The sequence below is a fragment of the Amaranthus tricolor genome, chromosome 17 (assembly GCF_026212465.1).
Source record: "Amaranthus tricolor cultivar Red isolate AtriRed21 chromosome 17, ASM2621246v1, whole genome shotgun sequence".
NCBI lineage: Eukaryota > Viridiplantae > Streptophyta > Magnoliopsida > Caryophyllales > Amaranthaceae > Amaranthus > Amaranthus tricolor.
This window is the reverse complement of record NC_080063.1, coordinates 18,818,189-18,835,183: the sequence shown is the minus strand read 5'-3', so window position 1 is coordinate 18,835,183 and position 16,995 is coordinate 18,818,189. Positions and strand designations below refer to the sequence as shown.

Genomic DNA, 16,995 nt, shown 5'->3' with positions numbered 1-16,995 from the left:
AGATGGTTTAAATATATATTAATCTCTTGTACTCATCTATAAACATAAGTGGCTTCTCCTGATTAGGATGGTTTAAAAGTCATCAAATGATATGCTTAAATGATTTTTCCACCACTCAAATTAGTATTCTGTTTCTTCCTATAGTTTCATTCTATTCTCTAATATTATTGCAGTTAATTAAAATTGGACAAATTCAACATTCCGCTACAAATGATGCGCAATAATAGATCCAATTGTATTCATATTAGTTAATTTTAGATGCCTAAAAAATACATCAAAAGAGCATGTCTATAAACCCTAAATAAATCAAAAACACGAATTAAGCCCCAATCTAATTTCTTATGCAGATGTAAACTTCGTAACAGCCTTAGTACCCTCGGAAACAGCATGTTTAGCCAATTCACCAGGAAGAACAAGTCTCACAGCAGTCTGAATCTCCCGAGAGGTAATAGTCGGCTTCTTATTATAACGAGCAAGTTTCGCAGATTCTTGAGCAAGCTTCTCAAAAATATCATTGATAAAGCTATTCATGATGCTCATAGCTTTGCTAGAGATTCCAATGTCCGGATGAACTTGCTTCAAAACCTTGAAGATGTAGATCTTGTATGTTTCTACGCTCTTCGATCTCTTCTTCTTCTTTTCTCCGATGGCGGCTCCGGCTTCTTTCGGAAGCTTTTTGCCGGCTTTTGGCTTCTTCTCAGCCGGAGCTTTTTCTGCGGCGGGCTTCTTCTCAGCTTTGGGCGCCATTGTTGATATTGGAGAGTTTTGGAAGAGTGGGATTTAGGAGATAGAATTTGAGGATTGATTCGGAATTGGGATGCCGTAGAAAGTGAATGGGGAAATATATTTATAAGAGAGAGAAGTTGTTTGTTATTGGATTAAACGGGTAGTCACGGATCGATGACATGGATATTTATTTTAAGGGTTTAGAATTTATTGCGTGGTTGTTGAATCCAAGTCGGACTGGTTTTGGATAGGGGCTCTAAAAGTGATATGGTAATGGAATATTATTAAGCCCAACCCAACTAAATTAACTAAACGATAAATTCTTAATTAAGACCGTCTCACGGTGAGATGATTTTAATTTACTAATTTTTAAATGACACGGTCTCACGGTGAAACTATTTCTATTGGGCTGATCTAATATATTTTTTTTCTTAAAATGATCACTTATAAGTTATATCACTTTTAATTTTAATATAATCACTTTTTATAATCTTAAAATGATTACTCATAACTTAACATTATTTATGATTTTAAAGTAAATAATTAAGAAAATGGGCTATTATATGAACTCGTCTCCTACTAAGACGGTCTCATACATGACAAGCAGATCTTAAATTGGGCCAGCCCAATTTAATTGATTAAAAAAAATATTTTATATTTATTTTAAAAAAGATAAAAAAAGAAACACTTAAATTAAAATTAAAAGATGAACTGAGCGTGAAATCGTTCCTTTTATTTCAGTTTTTGTGTTCTTCAACATTTTTGTGTTCTTCTTCATGAAACCACCTTATTACTTCCTCCTTCCTGATCTCCCCTGATGTTGGGATTGTCCATCTTCTTTTTCTTTATCAAGCCACCTCTCTATTACAAATGATAATGCGGAAAATAAAACTACACATACAAAATGTTTGTAGTGTCTCCTTTGTGTATGGCAACGAACTCCTTCCTTGTATGAATCACGAATCTAACGAAAACACCGTAGAGAATATTAGTTTGCAACGATAAACATCACTCGGAAATCTTGATATAGATTGAAGGCAACAACGATATTTTTCTTTTGTGATATTTCCCCCGCAAAGGTACTTGGGATATGATACCGGAAATTCACAACAAGATATGATCAATCACATCAACCGATTAGTAAAAATCGATTGAACTAAGTGATTATGTGTTTTTAGAGATTTAAGAGAAAGATGATAGAAAATGATATTTCAAAGGTATGAAATGATTTTTATGCACTCGCTCTTATTTATAGAGTTGAAGTGACATATGAATTCATCCAAAAACATACATCAATAATAATTGATGATTATCAGTTAATTATAATATAAAACATTCGTTAATAACAACACTTTACTACATGAAACAAAGTTTTATATCATGAACTGATATATTATTTCAATATGCTTGAACGAGCATAATATGTACTCAAACGAGCATGACCCAAAACAACTTCCATACACTTTCTGACGCGAAATCTCTTAAGTGCTAAAACGAGCACCCATAGTGCTTGAACGAGCAAATGCTAAAAACATCAAACAAAAAGTTTCAAAGCAATCTGCTTGACAAACGAGCCAGTGCTCGAACGAGCACTATTATGCTCAAACGAGCAGGCCATTCGAGCACCCTTGTTTTGGTTTCGTTGTTACGTTCTTACTTAGTCAATGCCTTAATATATATCTTAAACCTTTGAATATGTCGTACATGCTCTAAATACTAACACACTTTATATATACTTTGAAGCTCTCATATTATCAATCAAACTAAAAGCCCAAACAAAATCATTTATTTTAAAAGAACATAAGGGTAGTTTTAAAAATGGCTGAAGAAAATTTTATCAATGGTGAGTGTTATGATCGGCAGTTGCAACCTTGAGACGTCTAAGGTTTAAAGAAGCGAAAATTTGAGAACATGATGTAGTAGACGTCATTTGATGATTGATTTTCATCATTTTTTTTTGGTTATAAATTTTTTTTCCTGCCTTTATAAATTAAGAGCATTTTGTAATTGGTTGATGATTAAATTTAGGATTATGAAATTTAATTATCAAGTTTTGTTATAAATCAAATGGAATCTTGCATCCTTACCCTTAATTTTTGATTTCTGATTTCCGATTAAGATTAAATGTTACAATTTGCTATAAGCAATCACTTTTAATTAATCACTTTAATAATGTAAGTTATCACTCGAATGTGGTAAGTTATCATTTTAAGGCTATAAGTAACCACTTTAAGGTGATTACATACAACCTTAAATTTACTACTTATAAGCATTAAGTAATTAATTTAACAATATAAGTCAATATTTAAGGTGATAAATCATCACTTTAGGGCTATAAATAATTACTTTAAAATCATCACATACAACTTTAAAATGAATACTCATAAGCAGGTAATCAATTAAACAATGTAAGTTATTACTTTAAAATAATAAGTCATAACTTTAAGGTGATAAGTTATAACTTTAAGACTATAATTTATTACATTAAGGCCACCCTATACAACCTTGAAATGAGTATTTATGTACTCATTTTAACAATGTAAGTCATCACTTTTAAGTGATGAGTGATAGGTCATCACTTAAAGGCTATAAGTAATTACTTTATGTCACACATTAACACATACAACGTTAAAATGAATACCTATAAGTAGTAGTTAATCACTTTAACAATGTAAATCATCACTTTAACGGTATAAGTAATCACCTTAAGGTGATTATATACAACCTTAAAATGAGTACTTATAAACAATATATGTAATTAATTTAATAATATAAGTTTTTTTTTAAGGTGTCAAGTCATTACTTTCAAGGTTATAGTAATCACTTTAATATTATCACATATAACTATAAAATGAGTACTTATAAATAATATATTTAATTAATTTAATAATGTAAGTCATCACTTTTAAGGTGATAAGTCATTACTTTAAGAATATAAGTTATCAGTTAGTGATAGAGTTTAATTTTTTTAATAGTATTTAATTTTATTTGTCAAGGCTATTAATGACGTGAAATTTTCAAATGCTACTTCAATGGAAGTTTATTGTACATACAATTTAATCTTGTATTCTTGTAAAAAAAATGGCAGTTAACAATCCATTTTATATTCACAAAAATAATTAAAAAAGATCATGGTAGTTATTAATTACGCCATTTTCTATACATTAACGGCAGTTATGTATTGTGATTAGTTAAATTAAAAATTAATTATTCAAATTTTTTTTGAGATAAATATTTTAGGCTGTTTGTATGGGCTCGTCTTATAATGAGACGTTCTCAGATCAGTAAAGCAATAGTAAAGTTCTATTTTATTCAATCAGCTAATTTATTTGATGGATCTTTAAATCTGCAGCCTTAAGCCTAACTCGAAAGAGAAAACAAAATAAAAGAGCTCTCTAAAGAGAGCAACAAAAACAATCCCTCTAAGGATGAGACACAAAGTCATGTTGAAGAGGAGTGGACGAGAGTAATCACCAAACTTCTACTTTATTCAACAAAACAAAATAAAAAAATATATGCAACAAATAAAATTAAAGGTTAATAATAGTCCCAAAACAATGGAGGCTTTTTCTGTAACTAATAATCTTAAAAAATTAATGTGTAAAATTCCTTTGCAACACTATAATAAAGTTTATCTTTATTAAAAAGGTTGAGCAAAAATATATAATAATTTTTGAGATCATGTTTATTTTATATATTTTTGTAACTCGAGTAACTAATTAACCTAAAGCGAACTAATATTTGAGGCCTATTAATTTTAAAAGTCCTATACAATCAAACACTTTTCACATGCTAGTTTGTAAATAATTTCAAAATAATGCACTATTTACCCTTAATTTGTGATTAGCTTTTAATCCGTAAGTTAAAACATAGTCAAATTAAATCTTATTTGATTGCTTCAATGTAAAGATATTTTTTTTATTTTTTATACATAATTAGAGATATTAAATATTAAATTAATGCATTTGACTATTTTAAAACAAAGAACTCCAATGAAGTATAAACCAATAAGTAAAAGACTCTTCCACAAAGCAATAACCAAGATGTGTGAATGATGGCTCCCTTATAAGTTGTGAACACATAATGACATAAGAAGACATGGATAAAAGTTAGTATTCTTATATCCTCATGAAATCATACACATATTCATTTCCCTTTCCCAAAGTTTAAAACCTTCTATTCCTTTTTCATTCGTTTTTCATTCCTTCATTTTATTTAATTTAATACTTTTTTCTTTCTTAACATTATGCTCACAACAAGTACAACCCATCGACACCGTGGCAATTCAGCTTGATATATTCTTTCTCTATCATTCTTCCACTTCAATGACCAAAATACCCTCATAAACCTTCCATTTATTTCAATCTCAAAACCTTTGATCATCATAATTATATTTTTTTGTCTTTTTAATTTGCTATTAAAAATGACATCTTATTTAAATATATTTTTTAATAATAAACTTAAAGAAACATTAGAATTTATTCGTAGGATATTTTAATCATTAAATATGTCTAATCAAAGCATGACATAGACACTCATGTTTAGTTCGAAGTGCAAGCAGTTAAGATTCATAATTTGCCTTTAATGTACTATGCTTCTTCCGTTTTATTATAATTGCTATATTTTGTTTTATCTATTTTTAATTATTTGTTACATTGCTAATTTGGCAAAAAATATTTACATAAAAATCTAGTTTGCCCATACTTATTTCTTACTCCACACCTTATTAACTTTTTACTTATACCAGTATCGAGGTTACAATGATTATTTTAATACTAAAATTCTTATTTCTTAGTTCTAGTGCAAAAATGAAATAAAACATCCTTTTCAAAACGAAGAAATTAAGTATTAATAATCAAATCGTTATTTATAAGATAAATTAACATTAATAATCCAATCTTTTACATATCTGCCATGAATAATTTCACTTATGAATTACTCATAATTTAACTTTTGCTCCACATTCGCCCATAATGTACCAATTACCATATTACTAATAATAGATGATAATAAAGTATGTTGCCAGTAAAATAAGACAAATGTTAAAATATTTATACCAAATTAAAAATAAAAATTAAATTATTAAAATATAATTAAAGGTGAAATTACAGCGGCCAAGCAAAATGTATAATTTGGCTTCAAATTGCACAACAAAGTACAAGGATAAAACTGTAATTTTAGTGGGTACTTTCTTTTTTAAATAATAAAACATTAAAACTACTATCCATAAAAGAGAAATAAATTACAGGAAATACACTTGAAGAACGGTAGTAGGTAGGAGAGAGAAATAAAAAATTGTCTAGAAAGAGAAAGTAGAAAAAAGAAACGTTATCGGATTTCAAACGCTTATCTTTTACAATTCGCCGGCAAATTGAAATTTCCTTCTCGAAGCCGGCGATTTTGAGGGTTTTATGACTATTTTTTCCATTCGTATTTGAATTTTAACGGTTAGGGTTTGGTGTTAGGGTATTAATTCCGGTTCAAGATTTACGAAAAATCTGATTCACCAAAATCAATTGGTGATCTGTAATGAAGTTGGGTTAGTTCAATTTACTTGCTGGTGTGTTGAAAAATTGCTGGAAGCTATGTTAACTCCTCAAAAGAAGGTTTCTTCGCCATGTTCTCTTACTCCGAGAAGAGAGAATCAGAAAACTCCGGCGGGTAATTCGAATTCTAATGGTAGAGTTTCTGAAAATGGTGGGAATCTTTCTGGGGATGTTGGAGATCTTGAAGATTTGGATGAAAAGGTTGCTAAACTTGAGAATGAGGTGTGTAATTCGTTTAAATTTGTAATTTTTTCTTGCTTAATTTCTTTGTTTTTCTTCAATCTCGAGTATTTTTCAACCGCCTCTGCTTTATTTTTGGTATTTTTTAGTGGTTTGGTTTGATTTTAGTAAAACTGTAGTTTTTACTTTGTAACTTAGTTTTAGACCAATGACTTTGTTTCATGAATTTATGTGATGATATGTTCTTGTCTTATGCTATGGTTTTAGTAGAATTCAATGTTACCATACCTGAGGTATTTTGAGTTAATAGGAGAAAAGTTTAGAAAAGAATTGCCCTTTATTTTTGTTGAAAGTTGTACAGTTAAGTGTGGTTTGTAGCCAATGTAATATGCATTGCTTTTTCGGGGACTTTGTTGGATATGGATTGTTTTGATCTTTCATTTGATAGGGCAGAGATGCGCATGGATCTTGAATTGGTGGTAATATCTAGTAAATCTTTGAACTTGTAACATTTATGAGTTAATTTAGTTTGGAAGAAGTTGAAACGAAGTCAACTCTTGAAAAAGTTCAATGTTAAGCAGATAGCTGCTGAACTTTATGGGCAATTCTTTTTGTATTTGAGTGGAGAGTTGTTCCCTATTATGGGTTTTATAGTGCTGGTATTTAGATCCCGTCCATTACTTTTCTCTATTACTCATATTACGATTTTGACACCTATTCTAAAATAAAAAATAAAATGTTAAAATCCCCCATTTTGAACTCCATCAAGTAATTCTAACCATTAGATTGAATAATGGACCCTCCATTACTTAAACATTACTTTTTAAGTAATAAAAAACATTACTTTTTCCATTACTTAAACATTACTTTTTAAGTAATAAAAAACATTACTTTTTAAGTAATAAAGAGGATCCTAACTCGAAGCTAAGGGCTATCTATGGGGTGACGAAGTAAATTAAGGGATACTGTTAATATACAAATTTAATACACTTAATAGTTGATATAGATATTTTTTTATAACAGTGACAGGTAACATCTTGAGTTTCTACCTGTTAGGCATGATGTCTTCCCGACTTTCCGTTGTGTAATCCTATTTTCACCTTGAGGCATTATAATGAGCTATTTTGCTCACCTTATCCTCTATATTCTAGTCTTATGGCATTGTCCACATCGTCTTTTTGATCCATATTTCATCTCGAGTAGTCTGGACTCTGAATAATTGGATATTGCTTGGGATATCAGTTTGTTGGAAAAAATTTAAGTGTGGAAGATAGATAGCATGTACAAGTCAGATTATGACTCTGCATTTCCTATCGTTAGCGATACTTTTCGAGTGGCATGTTATATTAAGGTAGTTATGGTTGCGTGTAGTGTTGCTGTATTTATTCTGAGATATTTGCAGTCTGCATGTTTTTAACCGTGTACCTGTTTTACAGTTATTTGAATACCAATATAATATGGGACTTCTCTTGATTGAGAAGAAAGAATGGAGTTTGAAGATTGATGATCTTCAACAAGCATTGAAAGAGCAGAAGGATTTCCTAAAGCGTGAACAGGCAGCTCATTTAATTGTAATTTCTGATCTCGAGAAAAGAGAGGAAAATTTAAGGAAGGCCTTGGGTGTGGAGAAGCAGTGTGTTATTGATGTAAGATTACTGCTTCCTTTCTAAAGATTTGTACTTCATTATTTCATAATCATGTCATGGAGGATTTTATGAGTTACTATGATAAGTGGTGCATGTTTGCTATCTAGAGATCAAGTTATTTGTTATGGCTATATTCATTGGTTCTTTTCAACATTGTCGGTTCATTCAAACATTTATGAGTTACAAATTGGTGCTTTATCTACCTAATTGGAAATGTTAGTTATTTAGATTTGTTTGGTGCTACTATTTCTCTTTTAATGTTTGATCTTTCTATGACTATCTTCTCTGCGTGAGCTAAGATTTGAATTACTAGCTATAATAATGCCTTATGTGTTGAATTACTAGCTATAATTTGATTTACTTCTGTTTATTGCAGCTGGAGAAGGCATTGCGTGAACTGAGATCTGAGTATGCTGAAATCAAATTTACTGCTGACTCGAAGTTGACCGAAGCCAATTCTTTGGCTGCTAGCATCGAGGAAAAATCTTTAAAAGTTGAAGCAAAGCTACGTGCTGCTGATGCTAAGTTAGCAGAGTTTAGTAGAAAGAGCTCTGAAATCGAGAGAAAGATGCAAGATTTAGAAAGTCGAGAAAGTGCTCTACGAAGGGAGCGGTTGTCTTTTTACTCAGAGTATGTGGTCGGCTTTTGCGGTTTCTGTTACATCAACATTATTCTGGTGTATTATTTTTAATATTTCATGATTGATTTTATCCCTGTTTTATTAGGAAAGACGCACATGATGCTACTTTGTCTAAGCAAAGAGAAGATTTGCTAGAATGGGAGAGGAAGTTAAACGAAGGAGAGGAGAGATTGTGCGAAGGTCGGAGAATCTTAAATCAAAGAGAGGAGAGAGTGAATGAATTTGATAAGGGCTTTAAACAGAAGGAGTGTGAGCTAGCTGAGGTACAAAAGAAGATAGATAAAACTAATATGGATTTGAAGAAGAAAGAGGATGAGATTAGCCAAAGGCTAACTAGCATAACTTTAAAGGAGAAGGTGATAATATTGCTTTAACTTTTCTTCCTGGAATTTAACTTGCAATGGTTGCTGATCGTCTTTTTTTGTGATTGCAGGAAGTTGATGCTATGAAAAAAAAAGTAATTGAAGTAAAAGAGGAGTTACTTGTTCGGGAACAAGAACTTAATGAGAGAGAAAAGGTGAATATTATCATTTTCTCTGATATCTTAATACCTTTCATGCTTTTCTGGACAAAATTTTGTGGAGACATTGCAACTGCTCGATTTAGGAGCAGCTAGTCTCTGTGACTTTAAACTTATGTATGATGTATTAGTCTAATTATTTTATCTGTTAAAGTGATGGATTTAGGTTCAGTTAACAGTTACCTATAATTATCCAGCAAATTGCTGTTTGTTTTCATTATTTTATTTTTCCCTTGTTATTTTACTTTGGCTCGGTTGCCAGCACATGGAACAACAAAGAAATTAGCATTCATTATGTGTTTTGGCATGTTCTTGGTGATGTAAACTAATAAGAGTACAATAAGAATGCCAAAGCATTAATCCTATACAACAATCGTTTGATCTACAATTATATAATAGTGTTTAGAGGAATAGAATGGAAGGTGCTTTTCAAATATTTGCTGCGTTTTTTGACACTTCTAGTGCGTTCTAATCTCACATTCCCCCTTATTGCAGAATGAGGTCCAGAAACTTCTTGACGAGCACAAGACTCACTTAGATGCAAAGAAGCAGGAGTTCGAATTTGAGATGGATCAGAAGAGGAGATCTGTTGATGAAGAATTAAAGAGTAAGGTTGTTTTATTAGAGAAGAAGGAAATTGAAATTAGCCACGCAGAAGAGAAAATTGCTAAGCGTGAACAAGCTCTGGAGAAGAAATTGGAGAAGTTTAAGGAGAAAGAGAATGCTTTGGAATCAAAACTGAAAGAACATAAGGAAAAAGAAAAGAGGATTAATCAAGAGAAGAAGCAATTGGAGAAGGAGAAGAAACAGATTGAAAAGGAGACCGAGAATTTCCTCAAGCTCAAAGAAGATTTGGAGAATGTCAAAGCTGCCAATGAGGAGAAACTGCTGAGGATACAACAAGAAAAGGAAGAGCTGCGGGTGACCGAAGAAGAGAAATCAGAGCATTTACGTCTTCAGTCTGAACTAAAACGGGAGATAAATGACTGCAGATCTCAAAAGGAAGCGCTTTTGAAGGAAGCTGATGAGTTGAAACAGGAAAGGATGAAGTTTGAGCAAGATTGGGATTCACTTGATGAAAAAAAGGAAGAAGTTGAACAGGAGTCAAAAAAGCTAACAGAAGAGAAAGAGAAGTGGGAAAGATGGAGGCACTTGGAAGAGGAAAGATTGAGGAATGAAAGTATAGCTTCCGAGAAGAAGATCGAAAGTGAGCGTAAAGCTCTTGAATTAGAAAAAGGTTTATTTGCCGCTCATGTGGAGCATCAGAAGTTGGTGTTGTTAGAGAGAGAACAAAGTGAACGGAGTAAAATAGTTGATGATCTTGAACGGCAGAAAAGAGAACTTGAGATGGAAATGCGGAAGATTCTTGAAGAAAAGGAACGAGATCTTTCTGAAAGAGAGAAATTGTTTGAGGAGGAGAGAGAAAAGGAACAGAGTAACTTGAATTACTTGAGAGAAACAGCTGAAAGGGGAATGGCGGAAATGAAAGAGGTGCAGAGGAGGATCGCCAAGCAAACAGAGGAAGTGTCTGCTAGTAAGAAGGACTTGGAAGGGCGTAGACTTGAAATTCAGAAGGATGTAGATGAGCTTCTGGTTCTTAGTGGCAAGTTGAAGGACCAGAGAGAGCAGCTTGTTAGGGAGAGGGAGAGGTTCATTGCTTTTGTTCAGAAATTTAAAGGTTGCGAGCAATGTGGTGAAGTAACGCGCGAGTTTATGCTCTCCGATCTTCAATTTTTGCATGATATGGAGAAGCGGGAGATTATTCCACTACCAAAACTAGCTGAGGATTATGTCAGAAATAGCCTGAAGGAGAATTTTTCGTCTGAGATTCAGAATGATGAGAGGTCTCCTATTCCTGGGCACATAGAATCTTCGACCCCGGCAAAAACTGTTTCTTGGTTGCGAAAGTGCACAGAGAAAATACTGAAGTTCTCGCCTATAAAAATAGGAGAGCCATCTGGAATGGAGAAAAATGTAGGAGATGCCTCTCCAGTTGACGAGGATGCTGATGCAAGTCCAGCTTCTGATAGTCATAATGTTGTTGAAGAGGAGCACGATGTGTCATTGAAAGTGGCAAGCGATTCGTTTGACAATCAAACAGCAGTTAATGAGAGTGTCAGGTTAGAAGGTGATCAAGATCCTTCAGTTGGAACATGGGGTAATACCAACAATGCTAATGAACATGAAACATCCCAGAAATCTGATTTTAATGGTCAGCATGGAAAGAAACCGAGGCGCAAAGTAAATAGGACACGTTCAGTGAAGGCAGTGATTAAAGATGCTAAAGACATAGTTGGTGATCCAATTGATCTGACTGTTAGTGAGCAACCTAATGGTGATGTAGAAGACTCTACACATATGGATGACAGGAGTCGAGAGGTTTCTGGTCTTGCGGGTAAAGAAAATTTGAAAAAAGGAAGAAAACGTGGCCGTCCTCGCGCTTCACAAACTACCGCAAGTGAACATGATGATGGGTTGAGTGAAGTTCGTTCTGATAGTGTTGCTGGTGGGCCTAGAACGAGACGAAGGAAAGTGGCGGCTACTTTGCAAGCTCCTGCTGAAAAGCGATATAATCTCCGGAACTTGAGGTAGTAAGTTTTGTAAATTTTTTTTCCCTTTCTTCTGGTAGATGTGGTTGTCTTTTTATATACAATGAGATAGAGCTGGCTGATCCGTTCTTTTATGTTTTATAGAAAGCCAAATTTGGACATTCCATGCAAAATCTGTGAGACTTTTTACGCAGTCTGTTTAAACACTGTGAAGGAATTCCATACCTGCTTTTCTTTACTTCATTTATTGCCTAGTTATTTCATTTATTGCCTAGTTGGTGTATTTTTTTTGCTCGTGGTCTCTTGGAAGTGCAACTCTTCCGTGTCAATTTTGTTAGAAACGAGGTTTTGCAGTGGAGTCTGACAGTTGATACTCTGCGAGTGTGATTTTGAATCAAGCTTGTTTGGAATAGAGTTGTTTTCTAACCTTCTTATTTGTTGGTTGCAGTGCTGGAACAGGTGCAGCTGTAAAAACCTCATCTGATAGACAACAAAATAAGGATGAAAAACATGGTCGAAAACAGATTGTAGATGGAAATGATAATCCAGGGCCTTCGCATTCAGCGGGAGTTGCGAGTGATAACAGTGCAAGTATAAACTTGATGCAGGTAGAAACTTTACTGGTTCTGTTTTGTGTAAAAGCTTGTTTGCAAAGTGCATTTAAAACCCAGAAATTTAGAACAACTGACCAAACCAACCCAAGCAATTGATTTTGATGCACATTTCTTCTTTCTTTATTGGATGACAAAATTTTTTAGGCGATAATTTTTCTATACAACCTGCAGGTTCAGGGCGAGGAGGCAACTCCTGTACCTAAACGGAAGATTGTTACTATTGTGCAGAGTGAAGAGGTGAACGGAACTCCCGATGGGCATGATGAGCATGGTGACGTAGATTTTGATATCGCAGGAGAGGACGGGGATGAGGATGAGGATGAGGATAACGATGAAGAGGTCGAGCACCCAGGTGAAGCTTCTATAGGAAAGAAACTCTGGAAATTCTTGACGACATAACGCCTTTTGGGACATTGTCATCAGCTGATTATAGCCGTTGCTCTTCGTTTGTAGTTCTATATCCCCTTGATTATTTCTTTTGGCAATATCCCCAATGTATTTATGTATTAGCATAATCAAATGTAGAGTCATGAACCACTGAATCTCTATACAAAGTTTTAGGAATAGATCGGTCTAGCGACGTCTGGTGCTTTCAGGTAGGGGTAATAGGATGTGTTTAGTGTCTATTCTTAACAAAGAGATTAGAGGAGTGTAGTCGTGGCGGCGCCCATGTGTTTTTTGCAGGTGGACTTTGCTTACCACATTGTGTAGTGCATGTCATATTGGTTTGTATCATTGGTTTGGAGATGATTGAAATTATTTGCTCAGCTTTGTATTCCTTTGTTTACCTTTCCCAATGGGAAGGTACTTTGCTCTAATGATGAATCATGTAATTCCTTTATTGACTTAGCATTTGATCATAAATTCATATTGTAAGCTGGGGAATGCCTGTTTCAAATGTGGTTTCTGCAAATAGTACTATTTTTTTATTTTTATTAAAAGATTAATATATTAAGGAAATTTTGATTTGTTCTATAATGTATCTTTTCATCCTCTAGAAGTTTAGGTATTTTTCATTTTAATTCATCATTTTAAATTTGCACCATTTTTTTAGTTGTGGCCTTTCATTTTCTATAACCCACTACTCATTTTTTCATTCTCTTCATTTGTCTTATAAATATGTTTTTTCCATTAATTTTATTTTTGTCTTATTCTTGACTAAAATTTATAAATATTTGAATTTCTCTTTGTTAAGTTCAAAAAAATTGAGGAAGTATCAATGTGAACTTACACCTTATAATTTATAATTTATTTATTTTTTATGGTGAGATTTACTCCAAATTGTAAATAAATGAAAAGTGAGTTGTGGTAATCAACAATAAACTATGTCTTTAGATTTAGAGCTAAAAGAGAGCATAAAGTTTTTAGTTATGCATTAATTTTTGTTAGGAGTTTGAAATATGATATGATATCAAAAAATAATTATCATAAATAATATTTAAATTTATTTAGAATATTTCCACGGAAAAACAAAAAAAATTGACAATTGATTTTATAAATAATCTTGAGCAAAAATCATATTATTAAGAAAATAAAAACTATGAGATGATTATTGATAAATTTCTACAAATAGTAAACCCATACCATAAAAATTGAAAAGTCTATAAATTCCAAATTTTTTTAAAAAATTCACCATATTGTCCTTGAGAGTTGAGATAATGAATGAAAATGGAGTATATTTATATCTATGTATCCATAGACAACTTTGCACAAACAAACCCAAATGATAATCGAAAACCTTTGTCAATTGGTCTAATCTAGACCTCATTTCCATCTAAATTCTAAACTATGACATGATGATCAAACTCCAATCTTGCAACAATTTCACGCTACCATTGACAACCACCATTAGAGCTCCTTCTTGGGTTTCCAAAAGAAGGCAACTTGAATTACATATATCTCAACTTCACAAATGCTCAAATTTACCCCAATTGAAGCAAATTCACGCTCAAATCTTCAAAGCTAATCTTCATAATGACCCTTTTGTAGCTCCTAAACTTATCTCTGCTTTCTCTCTTTGTCATCAAATGGGTTTAGCCATTAATGTTTTTAACCAAGTTCAATTTCCTAATGTCCTTTTGTATAATACTCTTATTAGAGCTTATGCCCAGAATTCACAATCTTCTCAAGCTTTCATTACTTTTGTTGATATGCTTACAAATGGTGTTATTCCTGATAATTTTACTTACCCATTTCTCTTAAGGGCTTGTTTTGGATGTAATTCTTTTGAAACGGTTCAAATGATTCATGCCCATACACTGAAGTTTGGTTTTTTAGCTGATATTTTTGTACCCAATTCATTGATTGATAGTTATTGTAAGTGTGGAGTAGTTGGTGTTAGCTCTGCTAGTAAATTGTTTATGGTTATGAAGGATAAAGATATTGTTTCATGGAATTCAATGATTAGTGGGTTGATTAAAGGGGGTGAATTGAAAGATGCACGCCAATTGTTCGACGAAATGCCTAAAAGAGATGTAGTGAGTTGGAATACTATGTTAGATGGGTATGTAAAAGTAGGGGATATGATTGCTGCATATAGTTTGTTTGAGATGATGCCTTGTAGAGATGTGGTGTCTTGGTCGACTATGGTATCGGGTTATACGAAACTAGGGGAAATGGACATGGCTAGATTATTGTTTGATAAGATGCCAGTCAAGAATTTGGTGTCTTGGACAATAATGATTTCTGGGTATGCTCAGAAAGGTTTCACAAAAGAGGCTATTTCCTTGTACAATGAGATGGAGAAATCAGGATTGGAGCTTGATAATGGGACTGTTATTAGTATCTTAGGCGCGTGTGCTGAGTCGGGTTTTCTTGCACTTGGAAAACGAGTTCGTTCGTCAATGGTGGCTGCTGGATTTAAGGGAAGCATTGCAGTGACTAACGCGTTGATTGATATGTATGCTAAATGTGGCTGTATGAAAAAGGCGTTAGTCGTATTTGAAGGGATGACCGAAAGAGATTTAGTCTCTTGGAACATCATTATCCATGGTTTGGCTATGCACGGAAATGGAGAGATGGCTCTCAAGCTTTTCTCTAGGATGGTCGAACAAGAAGGATTTCAACCCGATGGATTCACTTTTGTTGGAATCTTATGTGCTTGTACTCACATCGGTTTTATCGATAAGGGTATAGAGTATTTTTACTCGATGGGTCGAGATTATGGTATTATCCCCAAAATCGAGCATTATGGCTGCTTGATCGATCTTTTAGGCCGCGGTGGGCGCTTAAAAGAAGCTTTTGATGTTGTACAAAACATGCCTATGGCACCAAATGCTGTCATTTGGGGTACACTCTTAGCAGCATGCCGTTCACATTATCCTTTCGACATTGCACACGAGATCTTGAAGCATTCGGTTAAACTTAACTCGACAGATACAGGAAATCTCGCTATGCTGTCTAATATATATGCTGCTGCAGGGGATTGGACAAACGTTGCGAATGTTAGACGGGCTATGAAGAATGTCAGAATGGACAAACCATCCGGAGCTAGTGCTATCGACCTAGATGATGTCGTTCATGAATTCACCGTCTTTGATAACTCGCACCCCAATTCAGAGGGCATATATCAGATGATCCATTTACTACGCCCACAACTGAAAAAGGCTGATTGTATATCGGAAGCTGCATATGGTTGAATTGGCTTCTCGGCATTGCTTTGATTTCGGTTGTGCTGTAGTCGCGGGGTGTCTTGCAAGAGTCGAGAGCAGCTAAGTTGGGTTGTCTTAGACGGGTTTCCGGTGATGAGGACTGATTATGGAATGGCTGTGACTAGAACAAGGGGCGATTTCAGGATATAGTATAGGATGAGCCGAACTTTTATCTATGTAAATTAGTCGAGTGTTATTTTTATGTGGTATTATATAGTTGAATACTTAAATGTTTATAAGGCGTTATATAGATGACCTGGGTCTTAGCGTAAGCAAGCCCGGATTTGGATTATGTCATGAAGTATTAGGTTGTTAAATTGCATTCCCCTTGATATTATTTGAGTCAATATTATAAATCATTTTATTTTCATCTAAAGATAGTGCCAATATGGCTCATTATGCAATTAATGTAGTTTATAAATGAAATATAGAAGAACATTTAAATATTTTTACACAAGTAAAAGATGAATTCACTTACAACAATAAAATAATTAATGTAGTTTTATAAAAAAAAAGAGAAAGTAAATTATTCAAATTTTTAGTCCGAGAATATCAGAAAGCCTTTCTTTGCATTTTATTCCAAAATGACCAAATTGTTTTTACAAAAATTTCAATCAATCTTTCTATCAATTTTAAACTAAAATATTAGTGTATTATAAGTATAATATTAATAATAACTAAATTAAAATTAGTATATTATTAATTATATTAGAAAAAAAACATAAATATTGCATTATAAAACTTTCACATATTTAAATCATATATTTCAAAACGAAGAAATATTATATATACTTTTTTTGTCCTTATTTTGCACCTAATAAAAATTTAGTAAAAACAAAAATTTGGCGTAAATGAAAATTTTTAGAAAATATGACCAAAAACAATTGGTTTTATCCCACATTTATTGAATTATTTGTGAATGAA

General features: G+C 33.0%; 3 protein-coding genes across 3 annotated transcripts; 2 read left to right on the top strand and 1 right to left on the bottom strand.

The window, feature by feature from the left end:
- Positions 1 to 214: 214 nt before the first annotated feature.
- LOC130804073 (probable histone H2B.1) lies at positions 215 to 834 on the bottom strand. The gene has a single exon (XM_057668395.1). It carries the CDS (start codon positions 745 to 747, stop codon positions 340 to 342), a length of 408 nt encoding a protein of 135 aa, XP_057524378.1. The 5' UTR covers positions 748 to 834; the 3' UTR covers positions 215 to 339.
- Positions 835 to 5,963: 5,129 nt separating this feature from the next.
- Positions 5,964 to 13,297, top strand: LOC130804059 (protein CROWDED NUCLEI 1). Its single transcript, XM_057668366.1, has 8 exons — positions 5,964 to 6,494; positions 7,889 to 8,098; positions 8,475 to 8,728; positions 8,824 to 9,094; positions 9,172 to 9,255; positions 9,754 to 11,846; positions 12,256 to 12,415; positions 12,593 to 13,297. The coding sequence occupies exons 1-8, from the start codon at positions 6,312 to 6,314 to the stop codon at positions 12,818 to 12,820; spliced, it is 3,483 nt and encodes a 1,160-aa protein (XP_057524349.1). The 5' UTR covers positions 5,964 to 6,311; the 3' UTR covers positions 12,821 to 13,297.
- A 756-nt stretch (positions 13,298 to 14,053) lies between these two features.
- On the top strand, positions 14,054 to 16,458 carry LOC130804407 (pentatricopeptide repeat-containing protein At3g29230). The gene has a single exon (XM_057668827.1). The coding sequence runs from the start codon at positions 14,215 to 14,217 to the stop codon at positions 16,057 to 16,059; it is 1,845 nt and encodes a 614-aa protein (XP_057524810.1). The 5' UTR covers positions 14,054 to 14,214; the 3' UTR covers positions 16,060 to 16,458.
- The last annotated feature ends 537 nt before the right edge of the window (positions 16,459 to 16,995 follow it).

Coding starts and splice junctions, on each gene's coding strand:
- LOC130804073 (XM_057668395.1), bottom strand. CDS start 747: ATGGCGCCCAAAGCTGAGAAGAAGCCCGCCGCAGAAAAAGCTCCGGCT.
- LOC130804407 (XM_057668827.1), top strand. CDS start 14,215: ATGATGATCAAACTCCAATCTTGCAACAATTTCACGCTACCATTGACA.
- LOC130804059 (XM_057668366.1), top strand. CDS start 6,312: ATGTTAACTCCTCAAAAGAAGGTTTCTTCGCCATGTTCTCTTACTCCG. Junction 6,495..7,888: donor TTGCTAAACTTGAGAATGAG/GTGTGTAATTCG, acceptor CCTGTTTTACAG/TTATTTGAATACCAATATAA. Junction 8,099..8,474: donor AGAAGCAGTGTGTTATTGAT/GTAAGATTACTG, acceptor TGTTTATTGCAG/CTGGAGAAGGCATTGCGTGA.